General features: G+C 42.6%; 1 protein-coding gene across 2 annotated transcripts; it reads right to left on the reverse strand.

The window, feature by feature from the left end:
• Positions 1-898: 898 nt before the first annotated feature.
• Positions 899-16863, reverse strand: LOC148337442 (uncharacterized). 2 transcript variants are annotated; one of them, XM_088295597.1, is made up of 6 exons: positions 16741-16848; positions 7848-8011; positions 4748-6340; positions 4208-4399; positions 3958-4129; positions 899-3189 (listed from the first exon to the last, which is right to left on the reverse strand). In XM_088295597.1, the coding sequence occupies exons 2-6, from the start codon at positions 7890-7892 to the stop codon at positions 3008-3010; spliced, it is 2184 nt and encodes a 727-aa protein (XP_088151723.1). In that variant the 5' UTR covers positions 7893-8011; positions 16741-16848; the 3' UTR covers positions 899-3007. The 2 variants fall into 2 exon arrangements, with proteins under 2 accessions (XP_088151723.1, XP_088151725.1); XM_088295599.1 differs by lacking the exon at positions 7848-8011 and having other exon boundaries at positions 16741-16863.
• Positions 16864-18313: the final 1450 nt, after the last annotated feature.

Below are 18313 nucleotides of genomic sequence, written 5' to 3' on the forward strand. Positions count from 1 at the left end.
AGTGAGGATATGCTGTGCAGAAAATGTCCCATATTTTTAGGGGCTGGTTTTCAAAACGTTATTTAGTCACAGATTTTTCCAAAACAAATTGATAAAATGGAAAATGCAAGCTAATATAATTTTCCCGAGAAACAAATACATAATTTGAGCTAAATTAGTGTAAAATGGACCATCTCGGCTGGATGATCCATTTTAGCATTTTACAGTTCATGTCCAGCAGATGTCGACATTGTCATAAAATAGCGTGTTTGGTTTTCTCTATTCACTATGCAGACACGCATATGAAATAAACAATGCTGTCTAAAAAAAACATTCATTATTAACAAATATTTACATAAAACTTTACAAAAAGTTAAATGTTAAAAAAAAAGTTAAAATGTTACTGCAGCTTTTGAATATAACGTAGCTATGACAAGGTTCACTTGTAGTAATTTATTTCTATAAAAACTAATTACTTTAATAGCAGGATTACTACTAATTCATACTTTTTCATTGTAATATTACAACTTCATTCCACTAATTTACTTTTTCATCCTCACAATTTAAAACTATTAATGTATTGGACATTTAAAAAAAATATTTTCTGGTCATAATACGATTTCATTAGCATAACATTTGTTATAAATTTACTTAATCTTATAACAATTGGTGTGTATTTCCTTCTTATGAATATTCTTTCAAAACCTTAACTCCCCGCCCCTCAATGATATTTGTTTTAATTTCTTAATTTATTCTGGGGTTGTGACTCATCTCTGAGTTAGAGCGACCAATACAGATCACATGCATTAATTGCATATTCGTCAATTTTAGAGCTGCTGACTAACAATAATTTTAATAATTGATTAATCTATCAATTATTTTTTTCGATTGACAAGTCAAATTAAAAAAAACATTCTATCCATATTTCCATCTCTTTATTATGCAAAAACAGGACATTATTTCAAATTGACTGCAGAAAATGCACAAACAAATGGTTCAGTTCCTGGATTGGTGTGTAACGTGCAATGTTAAGGAAAGTGGGAAGGGGGTGCTACAAGGCTTAAAGGCTGTTCACTAGTTGGCTGCGAAGAACGAGCTACGGGTGATCAATTAAAGGCAGCATTGATCAACATATGCAGACCACGTACTTTGCCGTGGAAATCGGCCAATCGAACAGAGCACCCTTATTATTCTTGTAGTATTCTATATTTTTCTTATTTTCAGTGTAGCCCAAATGCTTTGTATAAACGCTACTATAAAAAGAACAACAACATTGTTTTTTAACTTTCTCCTTAGATGCACTTGAATTACATTTCTGAATATGCATGGAGAGTAGATCAGATTTTATCAAGGGGTTTACCATATAAGTCAGATTACTTTTAGAACTCCAACAAAAACAAAAAACTCGATATATGACATAAGGACAAGTCATTTCAACTCGAGATTTTTTTTAATTAAATAATCCATAGTCAATTCCCATGACATTTTAATTCCTCATCAACTAGTCCAGTGATTCCCAACCGAGGTGCCTTGACAGATTGTCAGGGGAGCTGCTGCAAATTCCACTTTGTCAGAAAATGATTTTGTGACATATAGTGATGGGCAGAACAATAAATTGCTCTTCAATGAAAGGACACAAGCTACAATAAACTTTGTATCCATTTGTTCTCTTTCATGCGACACAATAAATCAGGCCTCTCTGCTACTAAATAAGATTTATGATCACTTAAACATACCGCGCTGGGTAAGTCAATTGAGACAAGATCATTATTTCAATATTCATACTTATTGTAACATTTTTGTTTGGCGGCTCAATAACGGTTGAGAAACACTGACCTAGTCGACCGTTGCGGTGGTTTAGTGTGCATTATCAAAGCTGACTGACCTGCATGGCAGGACAGGGGGAACCCGCCTCCCCACAACACAATTGTCAATATAAGCAGGACTTGACTCAGTCCACTTTTAACCCACATTTTTTTTTTAACATGTACACATTCTGCACTTTAGGAAAATTTCAATCAAATATGTTTCTGCTTCAATTGAATAAAAAGTAAAAAAAAAAAAAAAATGAAATCAGGCTCCAAACCGCAGTTTGACCAAAGTTTACAGTAGAGAAAATCATATTGCTGGAGCTTTTTACAATCAGCCCACTGAACACCACCTTCTTAAAAAACAAAAACAAACTTCCTTAACAAAATGTCCATGTGATGTTTGATCATCTAGTCAAAAAGCTAAAAAAAAAAAAAAAAAAGTTAGATTATTCACATCGATGCATATTTACTTCTCGGGGTGAAGATCTGATCGGGGTCGAAATGGGGGAGGAAAAAAAAAACAAAAAACCAAGGTGCTCAAAGTACTTTACTGCAGTCACGACACCACAAAGATTCCTGGAGCTCTCAAACGATCTAACTGCTGGACACAAGTAAAATAAAGAATGCTAAAATAAAAGAGCGGCGCATTTACTGATTGGGACAGCAAGAAAGGAACTAAAACATTTAGTGAGGCGCACGACAACTATTACCATCATTTGGTACGAGGGGCCAAAAGAAAACCAAAAGTACTACTCTCGAGAGGTCCAGGTACCTTTGGGGCGAGGTGAACATATCTGAATTGGATCCTTTCAGTTCCAAGTGCCAACAACTACTCCCTGGAAGTTGAGGCGGAAATGCATCTACAGAAGCGCACAAAAGAAAAAAAAAAATGTAATGTTAAGTAAGTGCGTCCAAACCTCAGAATAAGTGTTGACTATGTATTAAACATGATGTTTATATCTACTATATAGCGCGAGTACATAGCCGTTTCAGTCCAGACAATAAGGGTTGCTTGTGCATGACATGAATCACATCAAATGTTACTGATGGATGTGGAGTTTTTTTTTTTTCTTTTTCATTTTTGTAACAAATCCACACACAACATATAAGGTTTCAGTGGCGTGCCAAAAATGAGCAGCTCAGTCATTATTAAACCCCGGCCACTCCAACCCCACCCCCACGCCTTGACACACACACACACACCCCTTTTTGTCCATTCAGGGTGTGCTGTAGGTGCTGGTGTCCTTGCCAAAGTTGTAATACTCCTCCATGTCGTCCATGTTGGCTGTGGTCAGCTTGGTGAGGTTTTGCGAGCCGCTATTGTCCATGTTGTCGCCAGATGTGAAGCTGAAGTTCTGGCCTTCATACTCTGCCTGGCTCTCCATTTCAGGAAGTACTTCTGCGAAATCGGGGGGGGGGGGGGGGGGGAATATATTTTGATTACAAACTTGACAAGTGACTGACATCTTTGTGGAATTTTCTTATTTGCTTACAAATAAATGTGTGAAAAAACGTTGATGTCACAGAAGTTTGGCCTGAATTAGCAATTAGCCAAAACTTGTCAGCCAATCAGAGAAGGGAGTCCATGAAGGTCTGATTTGTGATTGGAGGGTTGAGCGACTAATGAGGGGAAAAAAAGAGCCTGCCGTGTGTCTGCAGGATGAAGCATTTAGAACATTTTGTGGTGGTAGTGATGGGAAAATGAAGCTTCAAATTTGCTTCATGAACCAGCTGCTGTCTTTTTTAGTCCTCTAGATGGCACTGTTGCTTTAAATAAAGGGTTTAAAAAATGGCAAGTCAGTGTGCTTTCAGCCCAATGTTAAACAGAGAGTGCCATCTAGTGGACTCCAAAAATTCTACATCTGGTTCATGAAGCACATTTGAAGCTTCATTTACCCATTTCTAGGTGGTGGCGTGAACGCTTCATTTTCTTACGTTACGTTTCAAGATTTGAGCTTGACTTGTATATTTTAGCAAGTGAACACGCCACGGTCTATATTTTAGCAAATCTAACCACACACCGAAGCCACCGCTGCCAGTTTGCGACCAACTGTTCAGTTCAGCGAGCCGTCTGTGTTGTCAATGCTAAAACGCCCGATTGGCGATCAGTTGATGTCAAGCAATTAGGACACGTAAACTTGACGCAGCGACCGTACGTGACGCTCACCTTGTCCTTCAGGCGACACATCCATGCCATGCTTGACCTTCATGTGCCTGCTGAGGTTCCCCTTTAGATTGAACTTGCTGGTGCAGTAGGGACACTTGAAGGGCTTACTGCCAGCATGCAGATGCATGTGGCCCAGCAGGTTGTACATTCTGTTGAAAGACTTGCCACACACCTAACAAACAAAGCACAAATTCAAAACCGTTACTACGAGGTAGGTTACTGAGCCGCGAAATCGGCCACAGATACTGGCCTTGCATTTGAAGGGTTTGACGGGCAGGTGGACGATCATGTGGGTCTTGAGCGTCTGCTTCTGGATGAAGCTCTTGAAGCACACGTGACACTGGAAGGGCCTCACGCTGTTGTGGATCAGCATGTGTCTCTTCAGGTTGGCCGACAGCGTGAACTCACGTGAGCACACTTCGCACTTGTGCCCTTTCATACCCTGCAAGGGCCCCAGAAAAAAAAATCATGAGCTGACTTGAGGAGTGTAACGCACAAAATATTAACGAGGCTATGCAAAGACAACGCAACCATTCTATCTCAACAACTATTGTAAGGTAGTGTAAAAAAAAAAAAAAAAAAGTCAGAAACAATGGCAACGTAAGATGGCTGCCCTCTGGTGTCAGCCGCGAGAATTGTTAGTCCAATCATATATACTCTACTTCCATGATCTCGGGAGGGCGGCCATGTTGCCACTTGCTGTCTGAAAACATCACAGTGCCTTCGGGCTCAGCTTGTGAACTTCACATGGCCAAAGCCAGAAAACAGGTGAGCCGTTATTGTCTGTTACCTTATGGGTGAGCGAGTGCTGGCGTAGGTGGTGCAGCTGCACAAACTCCAAGCCACACTGGGAGCAAGTGTAGGGTCTGGGGCTCTGGTGCTTCAGCAGGTGGTTCTGGAGCTGACTGCGGTAGGCAAAAGACTTGTTGCACTCCGTGCACTGGAAGGTGTGGGGCCCCTGGTGGCTGGTCTGGTGGCGCTTGAGGTGGGCATAGGTGGGGAACTCCAGGCCGCACTGCGAGCATACGTGGCAACGCCCGCGCTCGTGCTTGACCTCGTGCGCCCGCAGCTCGCTGGGATAGGCGAAGCCGCGGCGGCAGAAGCGGCAGCTGTACGGCTTTACGTCGGTGTGCTGCAGCATGTGGCGCTTCAGGTGGCTGGTCTGCGTGAAGCCCTTCTTGCACACGGTGCACTTGTGAGGCCGCGTGCCCTGGTGAGTCAGCAGGTGAGTCTGGAGATGGCTGGGCTGCTTGAAGAGTTTGCCACAGTGGGGGCACGCGTGCGGCTTGATGCCGTTGTGGCCCAAGATGTGCGTGACCAAGTTGTACTTGGACGTGTACGATTTGTCGCACATGCGGCACTTCCAGCGCTTCAGGCCGTCGCCCACGTCCACGCAGTACGACTCGTCGATCTGGATGTTTATGTCCAGGCGGTCCACTCTGCGGCCGCCGTGTCGCCGGGGGGGCTGCGCAGGCTGAGGCTGCTGGTGCGGCCCACCTCCGCCTCCGCCTCCTCCGCCGGTCCCTGTCCCGTCCGTCCACATCATGTTTTGGCTGCCGTCTTCGTACTCGGCTCCCATGGACATTTCCCCCGAGTCGTAGCTGCCCACTTCGCTAGTCTGGAAGTAGCTGCTGATGGCTTCATCTTGCTGGTTGGGCTTCATTATATTGTTGCCTTGGTGATCAACCTCCTCTTCACCCTCGCGGACGCCTCGACCGTGACCCCCCAGGGGGCGCTGGCCCTGCAGTCCTCTGTGGTCCGCTCCTCGGTGGGCCGCTTGTGTGGGAGGAGGAGGGTGCACGTGGGTGCCGACTTGCTGCTGGTTGGACGCCTCCCGCTCACACTCGGAACAGTTCTTGTTGGTTCCTCTTAAGGTAGCCGGGTCCACTTGAACCAACCCCCCCCTGGGAGCCATATTGTTAAGCATGTGGACGCATGAAGTCATGACAGAGTTCACCACTTCCCCTTTGATGTGAGACACGACGCCATCGCCACCTTGGAGGGCATGGCGATCGGGGACCACCATCTTGACGTCGGGGTGCTGAGGTGGGCCCTGCTGCCACCTTCTCTGACTGCAGCTGGGTTGCATCTGTCCGTCCTCCGCCAAGTTGTCCCCGAGGTAATCTCCGTTGGCGCCGATAAGCTGGTCCGCGTACTCGTAGTCCACTCCGTCTACTGGTGGCGCGGGCGACTCTTTGGGCTCGCCGGTGTAGAAGCCGTTGGGTGCGATGGTCGCGCCGAAGACTTCATTTTGGGAGATGAGACCGAGCACGGCGGCCTGGGCCAAGGACAGCACGACCACCGGATCTGTTTGTGTGCCTGTCTCCACCAGCCTGGCCATTACCTTGGGCTCACATCTACCCAGGCGCCGGCTCGCCTCCTCCTGCAATCACACAGACACAGATGGCCAGTCATGACAGTTTTGTGGTCAGGCTCGACATGCGATGAATAAAACTGTTCTTTTTGTTTGACTCTTTGGCATTTGATTGTTTGATATTATTTTTTATTTACAAGAGTACATCAATTCAGTTTTTATTTCATGTATCCTGTTCAGGGTCCGGGGGAGGCTGCCGATGATAGCTTAAAAAGGCAAACTAAAAACCCCGGACAGTCAAATTGTGGCAACATATCGAGTCAGTCAGAAGACCGTTCACACTGGCGGTTGTATGACTTCAATTTTTTTTTTTTGTCAGTCGACACTAATGTAATAATAGTTGATTTGCAATCAACTAATCAATGAGGACCTTACAGATATTTTCCAGCACAGTACTTGTGACTAAGTAAAAAAATAAATCACATTCAGACAAATTATGGACTTTCTACTTTTTTGGGGCCCACCACAGCAGTGGGTTGCGCATAGCGGGAATTTGCAGCGTTTGCAAAAAAATAAAAATCTGCTCCTTCTTCATGTGCAGTGGAATCATTTCCCACTCACCTTCCACTTTGATAGCGTGAGTGTGATCCAAGTAATCGTTCAACAACCTGCTCGAGCATACATTTTTACACGCCTTACTGATTCTGACTCGCATAGAAAAGCTGCACATTCCAAAAGAGAAGACAATTTAAGATGATTGGCTAATTTGATTCATCGGGTTTGTACAGTCATCAAAAACCTGCAAAATGGAAATTGGAAATGTCCTTCAAAAATTGTTGGGGGAAAATATTTTCTACAAAGTCTTTTTGAAGTTCAGAGGTAAGATATTAAAACTGGTGAAAAAAATATCCCACAAAATCTACAATGTCCGCAAAAAGTCAAAACGCTATCAAAGTAAAATTGACAAGCCCGCTAGTTCCTTCATCTAAACGAGGGGTGTGAAAAAGTTTTCATCTCGGGTCCACGTACAGAAAAATGTTGTAGCGCAAATACATGACAAGAAATGGACGCTTCCATTTATAGACACTACGACAAAAAACAGCCAATCTTCCAACTGAGACGCCGTCCCCGATCCAGCATGCTCGCCATGTGTTTTGTGTGTGTGTGTGTGTGTGTGTTGAGGGATTTGATGACCCACCAAGCGACACTCATCAACAAACAGCATATGACGGAAGGAAGGCAGATTTGGATAAAAACAACAAAACAAAATGAAACAAAAAGATGACAACAAAATAGATGGAGGAAAGAGGGAAGCAGACAAGGGGGGGGGGTAGAAAGGAAGAGCGATAAGGAGAGAGAAGGGGGAAGGGCAGAGAGTGAGGGAAGAGAGGAGGAAGAGAGCCATGAAAGAGATGTAGTGAGACAGGAAGGGAAGAGGGAGAATGATCAAGAAAAAAAATATGACAAGCAGACGGAAAGAAAGCCTCGCCTGAGGAGCAATTACAACAAACTTTGATATTACCTCAGAAAAAAAACAAAAAAAAAAAACAACCATATGAAGCCGCTGTAAACTCACCACAATCCTTCTGCTGTGAGGCTTCAGGTGCTTTAAGGATCTCATCCCTGAGAGCGAGAGTACCGAGTAAGATGAGGTTGGTCCGCTATTTATATGTCAAGGCAAACGGGAGGCGGGACCTGTTTCAGCCTGCCTCCCTTCATCCGGCCAAACAACCGAGCCGGCTGCGTTTGAAAAAACAAAAACAAAAAAACAAACAAAAAGTAAGTCTGAAGCCTCACAAATGCTCGCTGAGGTGCATCTTCTGTATTGCGAGCAGCCAGTGTGGAAATGTATTGGGAAGGAGCAGAAAAAGAAGCAGAGAGGGAGATGCTGTCAGGTGACTGACATGTGGGGGAGCGAATGAAGGATGAAGGAGAGAGGGAAAAGACAGAAGGGGGGGGAAGAGACGGGAGGATGGGAGCAGGATGTGGGAGAAGAAAATGAAAAGACGACGAAAGGGAAGACTCCTGCCATCACACCTAATTCATGATTGCCAACTGTCAGCCAAATAAGGCAGAGAAAGAAGAAAAAAAAGGTATGAAAACGGCTAAATTGTGCCAACTGGAGGCCGAGATGTTTGTGTTTATCCTACCGGTGGTGCGAAGTGGACCACAGCAAAAGGAGCAAGCTGTGAGTCTCAAAGGGAAGGACATTAAGTGGACAATTAATTAGGTACACGGACAATCTAATGAGATGCCACCAAAGAGCTATATTGAAACACACGTACGTGAGTCAAATCGGATTTTTGGGAAGGTATTCATAGGCGACCCAGAATGGATCCCGAGGTTCCAATGTAATTTATAAAAATGACTCATTGGTAGTGATGGGAAAATGAAGCTTCAAATGTGCTTCATGAACCAGTTGTGGTATTTTGGAGTCCTGTAGATGGCACTGTTGCTTTAAAAAATGTCAAGTCAGTGTGCTTTCAGCTCAACGTTGAACTGAGAGCGCCATCTACTGGAATCCAAAAATACTACAACTGGTTCATGAAGCAGATTTGAAGCTGCATTTACCCATCACTAATCATTGGGACAGGAGAGGGCAGAGCCACCTTCAGGCAAAAAGGGGAACTGCAGTTCAGAACAAAACATGTTTTGAGAGCTTGAGAATCATCTGGTCTCTGCAACAAGGCTGCAGAAAACTATATCAGATCACCGTATAATCAGTTTCATCAGTGAGAGGACGACACATCTGGAGATTAATTGAGGCCTAGCAACTAGAGATGGCAGTCTTGAAATCGGGCCATGCGAAGCCCCCTCGAGATCAGTTCTAAAACCTGTGGGCAATGGAGTTCATGCTGGTTCAAGAATGACATTTCAGGCCTCAAGACCTCCCAGAGTCCATTAGAGCATCTCTCGCTCTCTCTAGACACTTTTAATCACACGCGTCCTTGCTGGCAGGCCATGTTCATGTCACATTCCTGATCCCACTCAGTGTACGCCACAACATTTACACAACCAATGGCTCGGCATTCTCTTCAACTAAGCACCTCAGGTTAAACTTCACAAAATGTTACACTCTTCTCACCAGATTTGAGGACAAAAAATTCTACCGGGCATCATTCAAATGTTTGTTAAACTCAGGGTTCGACATGAACAGTGGCTCAATGGCTTGTGGCCGAACTAACGGAACGAAATCGCTAAAAGGTAAAACATTTTTTTAAGACAACCTAGCATAAACAGGATGTTGTGATGATGCAAGATTTTATATATTTGTCTGTATTATTGTTGTATTGCACTGGAGAGGGGAGCCCTCTAATCTCGTTGCACACTTGAGTACAATGACAATAAAGGGATTTCTAATTCTAATTCTAATTCTAAACAGCCATACTAGAAATCAGGAGGTTTTTTTTCATGAACAAAGGCATTTTATAAAAAAAAGAAAAATTAAATCAGTTATATTTATCGTTTTTTTTAATGCCGATTTAAAAAACGATTCGATCCGTGACACGATCTAAACCGTGACAACTACTACTATTACTGATAATACGACTACTAATTATAATAATAATAATAAATAAGACAGCTTGACCACATGGGGTGAAGCAAATGCACATATTTTTGCGTTCAAAGCTCTTTTAAAACACACTGGATAAAGTCTGAGTATCGTAATGGTTTCATTTATTTGTGCTCTAGCCACTTGTTGAGTGCATATGCAAACACCAGGAATCTTTTACCACGGAGGGTTAAAAAAGAAGACTGGTAAAGACAAAAGCGATATATATTGAGTCGGAGTCTTTGCATTCATCAAAAGTTTGTATTTTGTTTATCACACATTGCGGTAGTGGTGATGGGGGCGGGGGTTGCAACAAACAACAGGATAGAGAGAACATGGAGGAGAGAGGAGAGAGAAAGGAGGAAAGCTGCAGAGGACAAAATGGGGGCACAATAGCGGAAGCAGGGGAAGAGAACAGATGACTGCACGGAATGAAAGAGGGATTGAAGGGGGAGGAGATAAAGAGAACAGGGCTGGGAGGGGAGGGAGAGAGAGAGAGAGAGAGAGAGAGAGAGAGAGAGAGAGAGGGCGGGAGTGGGGGAAGGGATGATGGAGAGGAAGGAGAGAAAAAAAATCAAAAAGGAAGGAGGGAGGGTGGGAGATTGGAGAAGAAGTGCCGTGTTGGAGAGAAGGGTGACATGATGGGAATGGAGCGAGAGAGGAGGGGAGAAATGAAAGAAGGGAGATGAAGAGAGGGGGAGGGGAGAGACAAAAAAGAGGAAGGGGAAAGCGAGAGAGAGAGAGAGATTGAGAGAGTGATCGAGCGAGAGAGAGGGGGAGAGCGATCAAGAGAGAGAGAGAGAGAGAGAGAGAGAGCGAGAGAGGGCGCGCACAAAGCAAAGCCTCACACAAATATGGCTGCATTCATGGGAGAAAGGGGAGTTTGGTTTGGGTGTTCGTTCTTTTCGTCAACATTGACCATGTGTCACATGTCACCATCAGATCGGAGTGCCATTCACTGTCATGTCTTCAAAGTCCTTCAATGGAGACAACATTAGGTACACTTGCACAAGCTAAGAGGTCCAACAAAGAGCAAAACCATTTGAGTGACACAGTAGAAAGCTACAATAATTACAACAATAGACAACAAAAAAATCCACCTCTCAGTTCAATAGGACGACAACTGTAACTCAAAAGCCACAAGCCTCCACCAATGTGTGAAAAAAAAAATCATCATTGACACATTACAGTATGTGCACATTTCATCGACTATAGGAAAAAAAAAAAATTATTATATTTTTAAATGCCATGGAAGAATCTCTCTGAAAGTGCTGAACTCCCATTTCCTTGCCGTGTCATATTACGCAGGCGTATACATGTAGAGTCGATGATGTTGATGATGCAAGATTAATTGAAGATGAAATTGAATTTTAGTCTTAGTGGCCGGCTTCCAGTAAACAAACTTTAAAATTTCAGGTGCTCCAAGTAGTCTTTGACTATTTTTTAATCACTATGCAATACTAACTTGGCTCAGTGCAGGTAGTACCAGATACGATTTTTACTGTCAGGTCAGCCGAGGATACGAGTGTGGCAACGCGATGCCATATGGGTGCAATACTTCCAATCACTCATCAGATGAGTAGATTTCTCACGTTGGCTCACCCCGTTTACCTGCACACAGCAGTATTACACTTTACAGTCTACCGTTGCTGCATTGTTTCATTCTCTTGCTTCCATCAGTCTCCTCCAGAATAATAATATTCTATATCCTTACTGCGGCACCCAGCAACAAAATTTGCAGCGCTACAGAATGGAAATCACAGACTGCAAACACATCCTTAAACAGGTAGACATAGGACCTCCAGTTCACAACTTTCATAACATGCAGTTACATTCCAGTCCTGTTGGTGGCAGTCATGCTCTTTTTAAGGTGGCCAGCTGCCAAGCAAGCAAAGGAGATGAAAAGCGTGCTCACCGTCTTTGTTTACATTGACCTGGATCCCAAATTAAGAGGGTTCTTCTCGCTACAAAAAGGTACTTTGCTAACATACACAGCCACAAAGATTACCACCATGACAAAAGTAAATCAGTCAGTGCATCTTTTTCTCACGCACACACGTAAAAAACAGCTAGCCAAGTATTACAATAGCTCATCTTTCTACACAACTACTTACAATCCCGCCAAAGATTGAATGCTACATAACAACAACCAGACCAAACACAAGGACTTGACTCGCACGTTAATATTTTACCCAAGTGAACTATAGTTGGTTCCACGCCAGTAATGTTTCAGATTTAGAGGAATGGAAAACAAAACCACAAATGCTGACAAAGCTAACAAAAAATGGTGGATTAGCCTGCAGTTGGGTAGCATGGTAAGATTCAGAGTGTATTCACTTTTACCAGGTCACTCCTTAGTCCGTTAGCTAGCTGCTTGTTTAACTTTTGAGACTGTCAGTTGGTAGTTAGGCTGTTCGCTTACTGCTGGTTAGCTAGTAAATTGATAACTGGTGTTAATTGGTTCGCTGGTCTGTTCGTCTTGTAAACCATTCCACCGGTTTTTTGGTAACCTGTAAGTAGATTGGTCCTTGACTTGTTTGTTGATCATTGTTTAGCTTTTAACCTGCCAGTTTGCCTATTAAACTTTTAATGGTCAGGTCCACTCGAACTGGTCGGTTGTCCATTTTATAAAAAAGTAAAATCATAGTAGCCGTTTAGTTGTTCAGTTTGGTCCAGGGTTATTATAGTTTGAGAATTTTTATTATGGAGAATTTTTATTTAGATTTGAGTTTGTTTTTTTTTTCATGTAGTGTCTTGTTAGTTTAAATTAGTTTTCCGCTTTGTTAGTTTTTTTTATTAGTTTTAGTTTTTTCAAAAAAAGTTTTAGTTAATATTAGTTTTTGTTTTACGTGTGGGCAAGACTAGAAAAACAACATGCCAAGTGTTCTGTTGTAAAAATTCAACAAACATTTTGATAATACAGGATACAGGTTAACAGTCCACATACTTTGAATTACTATAAGTGCGGGGCACGATACCGCCTCTAAAATTAGATGCATGCATGCGTGTGTGTGCACCCTAATTAAATAAAGCTAAGATGCCTTGCTGCCAACTTCTAAAGTGGATTTGTGGATTGAATTCTTGTTGAGAGGTTAAAACCCAGTTGTACCGTGTACTTTTTTTTATATTGTATAGTTTTATAAACGTACAATGTAGTTTCAGCTCGATTTTATTTCGCTTCATTTTAAAAGCATTTTCGTCTATTTTATTTCATCAACAAAAATGTTTTTTCCGTTAAGTTTTCATGAACTAAAACAACCTTGGTTTGCCGTTTGCTGTCTCTTTGTGTTCGCTGTGTGATTGATCTCCTAAGTTTTGATTTGAATTGTCATATTGGTACATGCCAACCAACAAATTTCACATTCACAAAACTACGACAATTAAATGATCTATACTGAGTATAGCAACTCTGAAACTCGATGATTAACGGCATCCCCCTACATGTCTTCCTTTTAATAATGAGACAATTACCTTCAAGTTGCATGCTGTATGTAGCCTCGATTTCACTTCAAGGGCTTCCCTAGCACTCATTAAATAGTAGAGGGTGCTCAGCATGGTGGGAACACACAGACCCAACACATTAGGCTCCTTTGCTTCCAGATTCACCAGCCTCTCTCGCTCTTTTTTTTTTTAACCCTGCCTGCAGCGGAGCAGAACACTGCAATGTGCTGACACCATCATCCGCTATTCTAAACCTCTTAGCATGGGCTACATTTCCACACAATGATAAAGAACGGACTGGGTATAATATACAAAAAACATTCATTCATGTATTCTCAGCCCACAGTTGGTTGCAAATGACCTTTTTTCATGCGGATGTCTCGGCGTGGTCGGTTTCTGTATGTTACCGATATTAAAATAAAATCCTCATGTTTTGTACAATTTATTACTGCTGGACCTCATCCATCATGCTATGACCGGAGCAGATAGCAATCTAATGAATGAAGGTTATTTAGCTAAATGAAAAATAATCATGAACAGAAAAGGGGTAGCACCAAGAACATCCTCCCGCAAAATCCTTGACATTCATCGCCGGGGCAACGACGTGAGCTTGGCGACGTACCGAAACGTCACTGGTGAACCCCGTGGCACCTTGTTCAAGCAGCCACTGGCGAACTCATTCCTCCGTGGCTGCGGCTATTTAGCTTTTATTTTTTTTGCTTTGTTTTGCTCATTACAGTCAGCGTTGCCTCTACTTTTCACCAGTCGCTAACAAATTTCTCACTCATTTCGACCAGGCTGCAGTTTTCACTGAGGTGTTGCGTTAGCAGCGCTTTAGCGGCGTTAAAACGTTGAGATCGTAGCATACCAGGGAGACAACAAGAAGTCCAATTGAAAACGAAAATAAACAATGTGCAGTGTTTCGTATGTTGAATGCTTTTCTCGTGGTGACCTAAAAGACGGCGGGCGATTCGCTCTCAACCAATCAACCTACAGCATTGTGGTGAACTCTGACCTCTGCAAGTGCACTGAAGTATCATAATATCATTATTCTTATTAAAAACTGGATTTCATTTACACATGAGTCCAGAACATGTGCAGACATTTTCCAATTCCGTTACAAATATATTCTTATTTTGCATAATAATTGGTGAAGGAAAATAGAAGTGTGCCATTTTGTGGGAACGGTGCTTACATACCACCGTGACAAAGCCTTGAATCACTTTTAATATACAAGCCACTTAATTAAAATTTAGCCAGCAGCCATGAAACAGCTTAATGTTATCATGGGTCTTGACTGTATTGTAGCATCAAAATCAGAGCTTCTTAAATGAGTTTGGAGGTGAACTCATTGAAGACAAAAGCTGCCTGGCAAACTATTCAACCGCTTGATGGGGGCGGTGAAATGTGAGCTTCCTGACCACTGGTTCCAGTGATGGTGATGGTGGCTGATGCCCCGCAGCACCCCTCCGTTGGGCACTGATAGAGAGGATGAAAGTCAAAGTGGCATCCAAAATGGGTTACTTTGGCAACCAGTACAAAATGTGCAGCATGTAGGAACATCTGCACTCTGCTGATATCAGAGTGACATTTTAATATCACCATCCATGACTCATAGACCGACAGGAAGAAGAAGAAACAGTGTACTTTTGTTTCGCAGCAGCCATTTAGTTACAAGCACAGCTAAAACAGAGTCCACAAATACTGATAATCAGGTATATCTTGAGCATTTTTCCCATTTTCTGTTAAAAGTCAGCTCGGACCTGACGGTCAAATGTCCGTAATTATTATCCTGTGCCACAGTCCTGTGGTGTGGGGTGTGTTAATAGTGTTAATTTTTCCTCATCGCGAGGACATCAGCAGTAAGAACACATGTTATTTTTTTTTTCATGTGTGTGTTCTCTATCACATTTTGATACATTATTACTACTTAATAAACAGCATAAACATGGCAGGTGAGAACAAGTCTATTCACCAGCAATTAAGTTTGGCTGCAAAGTGAGCAGAGGTTAACTGCCACATGAAGTAAATAAAATAGAGGTTACATTTTTTAACGCTTTATAGACACACTTCTCACCAATCAACTCAATTAGGGCTGCATCTATCGAATATTTTGGTATTCGAATTTCCTACAGAACGATCTCTCGAGGAATCTGGTTTTGGATAAAAAAAAATAGATAGTTTTGCTTCGTTATAAATGCAGAAGACAAAAAAACGAATGACCAACTGTTTTTCATTTTTAGACAATCAACATTTAATAATTACATTTAATCTGTGCATAGCGGCCCAATATTTTCCTCTCTAGAAAAAATAATGGAGTTTTACACAAATCCCTCCCCTATTTTGGGGTATGAGAGTAAGCGATGTCATAACTCAAGTCGCGATTTTAGCTCTGGATGCTGCAGTACTATACTCCACAGTCTCCACTTTACTGCAGCGGTCAGTTTCCTTGCTATCCCTAGTCTCCTGTCATATAAATTGAATATAAACTGAAGCAAGATGCAAACATAGGAGACCCTTGGTTGTTTGTTGGCGTGGCGGCACGTTCAGACTGATGCACTCAATGCAGCGTGTTTTTGCTGTTTTTCAAACCTGATACAGTATGTCCTGGTTTACGACGGCGTTACTCAAATTTGCAGCTAATCGGACCAGCCTTTAGTTTATGGCTAACCCATGCAAATGCTGTCAGTGCAGTGCTAACTAGACATCCTTACTTGAGTTGCATGTTGAGCAACTATCTCCGACATGAACTAGTTCAAAACCTCAGGACCACAAATGTTAGGGACTGCAAACCGAGAACCGCTGTATTTAGCAGGTAAACGGCAATAATATGTCTTTCCCTTAAGATGCAACACTAGTCTGTTCCTTTATTATGCTAAATATCAGACGACATTGTAACTGTTTGTGGCTGTTCCAGGCTCCTAGCATAAAAGTCTAATGTCAAGTGCACAACAGTGACCAGTATCACCCATCAGTGGTCCTAAAAGCATGATTGTGTACTTTCAAATTAAATTATCAAGCTAACATCGTACAACAAGAGAAAAGCTAACAACAGTACATCAAGTTAATATCGTACAATACGGGGCCTGTGTGTGAGGCATCCCAGTGTTGCGAGGCAGGGATGGGCAGAGTCGGGCTAATGTGGCCTGGTAGCCCCGGCTCCTGCTCCAGCATGCGGCTCGGTCACCCCCTCTAAGCTCCCTCGTTTCCGTCTGTTTTTGGCACGGCACACCGTACACAAGTACAACAAAAACGAAACCCAGACATCATTTGTCCGATAGTAGTTCAGCTATGACACTTTTTGGGGGGTACAAAACATAAAGAAGCGACTGCGGAAGAGATGTGGTGGTCAGCCCCCAAGCGGGCAATCGAACCAAGTTAACCGTTGAAAGCAGTCCGAGTAAACACTTTTTTTTAACCGAGATCCTCGCTTCTATGTCCGAGCGGAAGAAATAACTTAAGCATGGCTGCTCACCTGGTTCCAAAACGGGTTTATGGTGGCGACGAGACTGGTGGTGGTTTTTGAGCGGAACGAAGAAGAAGCGATCGGAACGACGGACGGCAGCCGTTGTGTGAGGCAAGAGAGAGGGAGGGAGGGAAGAGAAGGAGGGGAGAGGAGCTGACGTATGAATAAACAAGAGAGCTTCCTCCTCTCGCGGCCCTAAATCAACATCCTGAACAACAAATGACATTTTTCTTCTTCTTCAATATAATCCGCGGATTTAACTGTGTTTTTTTTTTCTCTCACACATTATTTGCATCGGAGTGTAATACTCAAATAGTAAATGCGTTTTTAAATGAGACATATATAATTATAGCGTTCTATATAATGTTAAATGGAATGGTGTCAGTATTTATGATGTTTACGATTTGACGTAGGCTGTTCGTCTCTGTGTGCCCTGCGATTGGCTGGCAACCAGTTCAGGGTGTACCCCGCCTACTGCCCGAAGATATCAAGGGTAGGCTCCAGCACCCCCTGCGACCCGCGTGAGGAGAAGCAGTTAAGATAATGGATGGATACGATTTGACGTCACTTGTGACACTTCGGAAGTCTTCCACAAGATGGCGCCATTTCCCCTCACTAGTGTAATATGATTTGTACAGTAAATTTACAATAATACAATACGATACAATACAACTTTATTTATATAGCACATTTCACAACAGCTGGAGCAATAAATATAATTACTGCCATTATTGCGTGTTTGTATGAGTGCAACAGTCATTTTGAAGAAATTAACAAGCTCCGTCCATCTGTCCGATTATTGACTGTCAAAACACGTTTTATTTTTAATAAGTATTTCAGCCTCAAGCAAAACATACAGTTAGTCAATACTTGAGGCTTCCCAATGGGCATATGATCACAATTCAATGACATCAAAATTATTCAATTAATGTCATATTGATGTTGAATTGAGATCAGATGTCCACTTTTCTTGTAGTTGTTCAACAGGTTTGTACACAACTCAGGATGGATTTTGGTCCACTAAAGCCTTTAAATCCTCCAGGATTCTTGGCTGCCACTTGGAAACTCCAAGCTGTAGCTCCCTCCAGAAGTGTTCTATTGGGTTGAGGTCTGGGGACGGCAAGGCGTCTAGAGTCAGCATGTGTTGGACCTGTGGGAGGAAGCAAGACTACCCAGAGAAAACTCACGCAACCACAGGGAGTACATGCAACCACCACCACACATTAAGTTTTTTGTTTGTTTTATTATCACCTCATGAGCAAATAATAAGACAATAATTACAGTATTGTATTTATCTTTGAAAATGTTCTGTCATGTTCCCAAATTTGACACTAGAGGGCGTTAAAACTCCATATTAACTCTAACCAAGCGTGCCTCAAGTACAGGTTGTCTTAGTGAGCCATTATTGTGATAAACATCCTTTCATTAGTTTTCTACTGATGGTGAAGGATAGTGTTCCTATTATGAGACTTTGGGTTGCAAATCCGTGTCCAGAATATCAGCAGTGAATCAAATATTTTTGTGGTCACTGGGTTCACCTTCACGAAAGATGGCCGTCAGCGTATTTATTTTGGATCGGTAA

This window comes from Idiotropiscis lumnitzeri, chromosome 5, assembly GCF_059441095.1.
Source record: "Idiotropiscis lumnitzeri isolate Australia: NSW breed Sydney's pygmy pipehorse chromosome 5, RoL_Ilum_1.0, whole genome shotgun sequence".
Lineage (NCBI taxonomy): Eukaryota > Metazoa > Chordata > Actinopteri > Syngnathiformes > Syngnathidae > Idiotropiscis > Idiotropiscis lumnitzeri.

Coding starts and splice junctions, on each gene's coding strand:
- LOC148337442 (XM_088295597.1), bottom strand. CDS start 7,892: ATGAGATCCTTAAAGCACCTGAAGCCTCACAGCAGAAGGATTGTG. Junction 6,341..7,847: donor CTCACAGCAGAAGGATTGTG/GTGAGTTTACAG, acceptor GTGTGATTGCAG/GAGGAGGCGAGCCGGCGCCT. Junction 3,190..3,957: donor TGTGTCGCCTGAAGGACAAG/GTGAGCGTCACG, acceptor CCGATTTCGCAG/AAGTACTTCCTGAAATGGAG.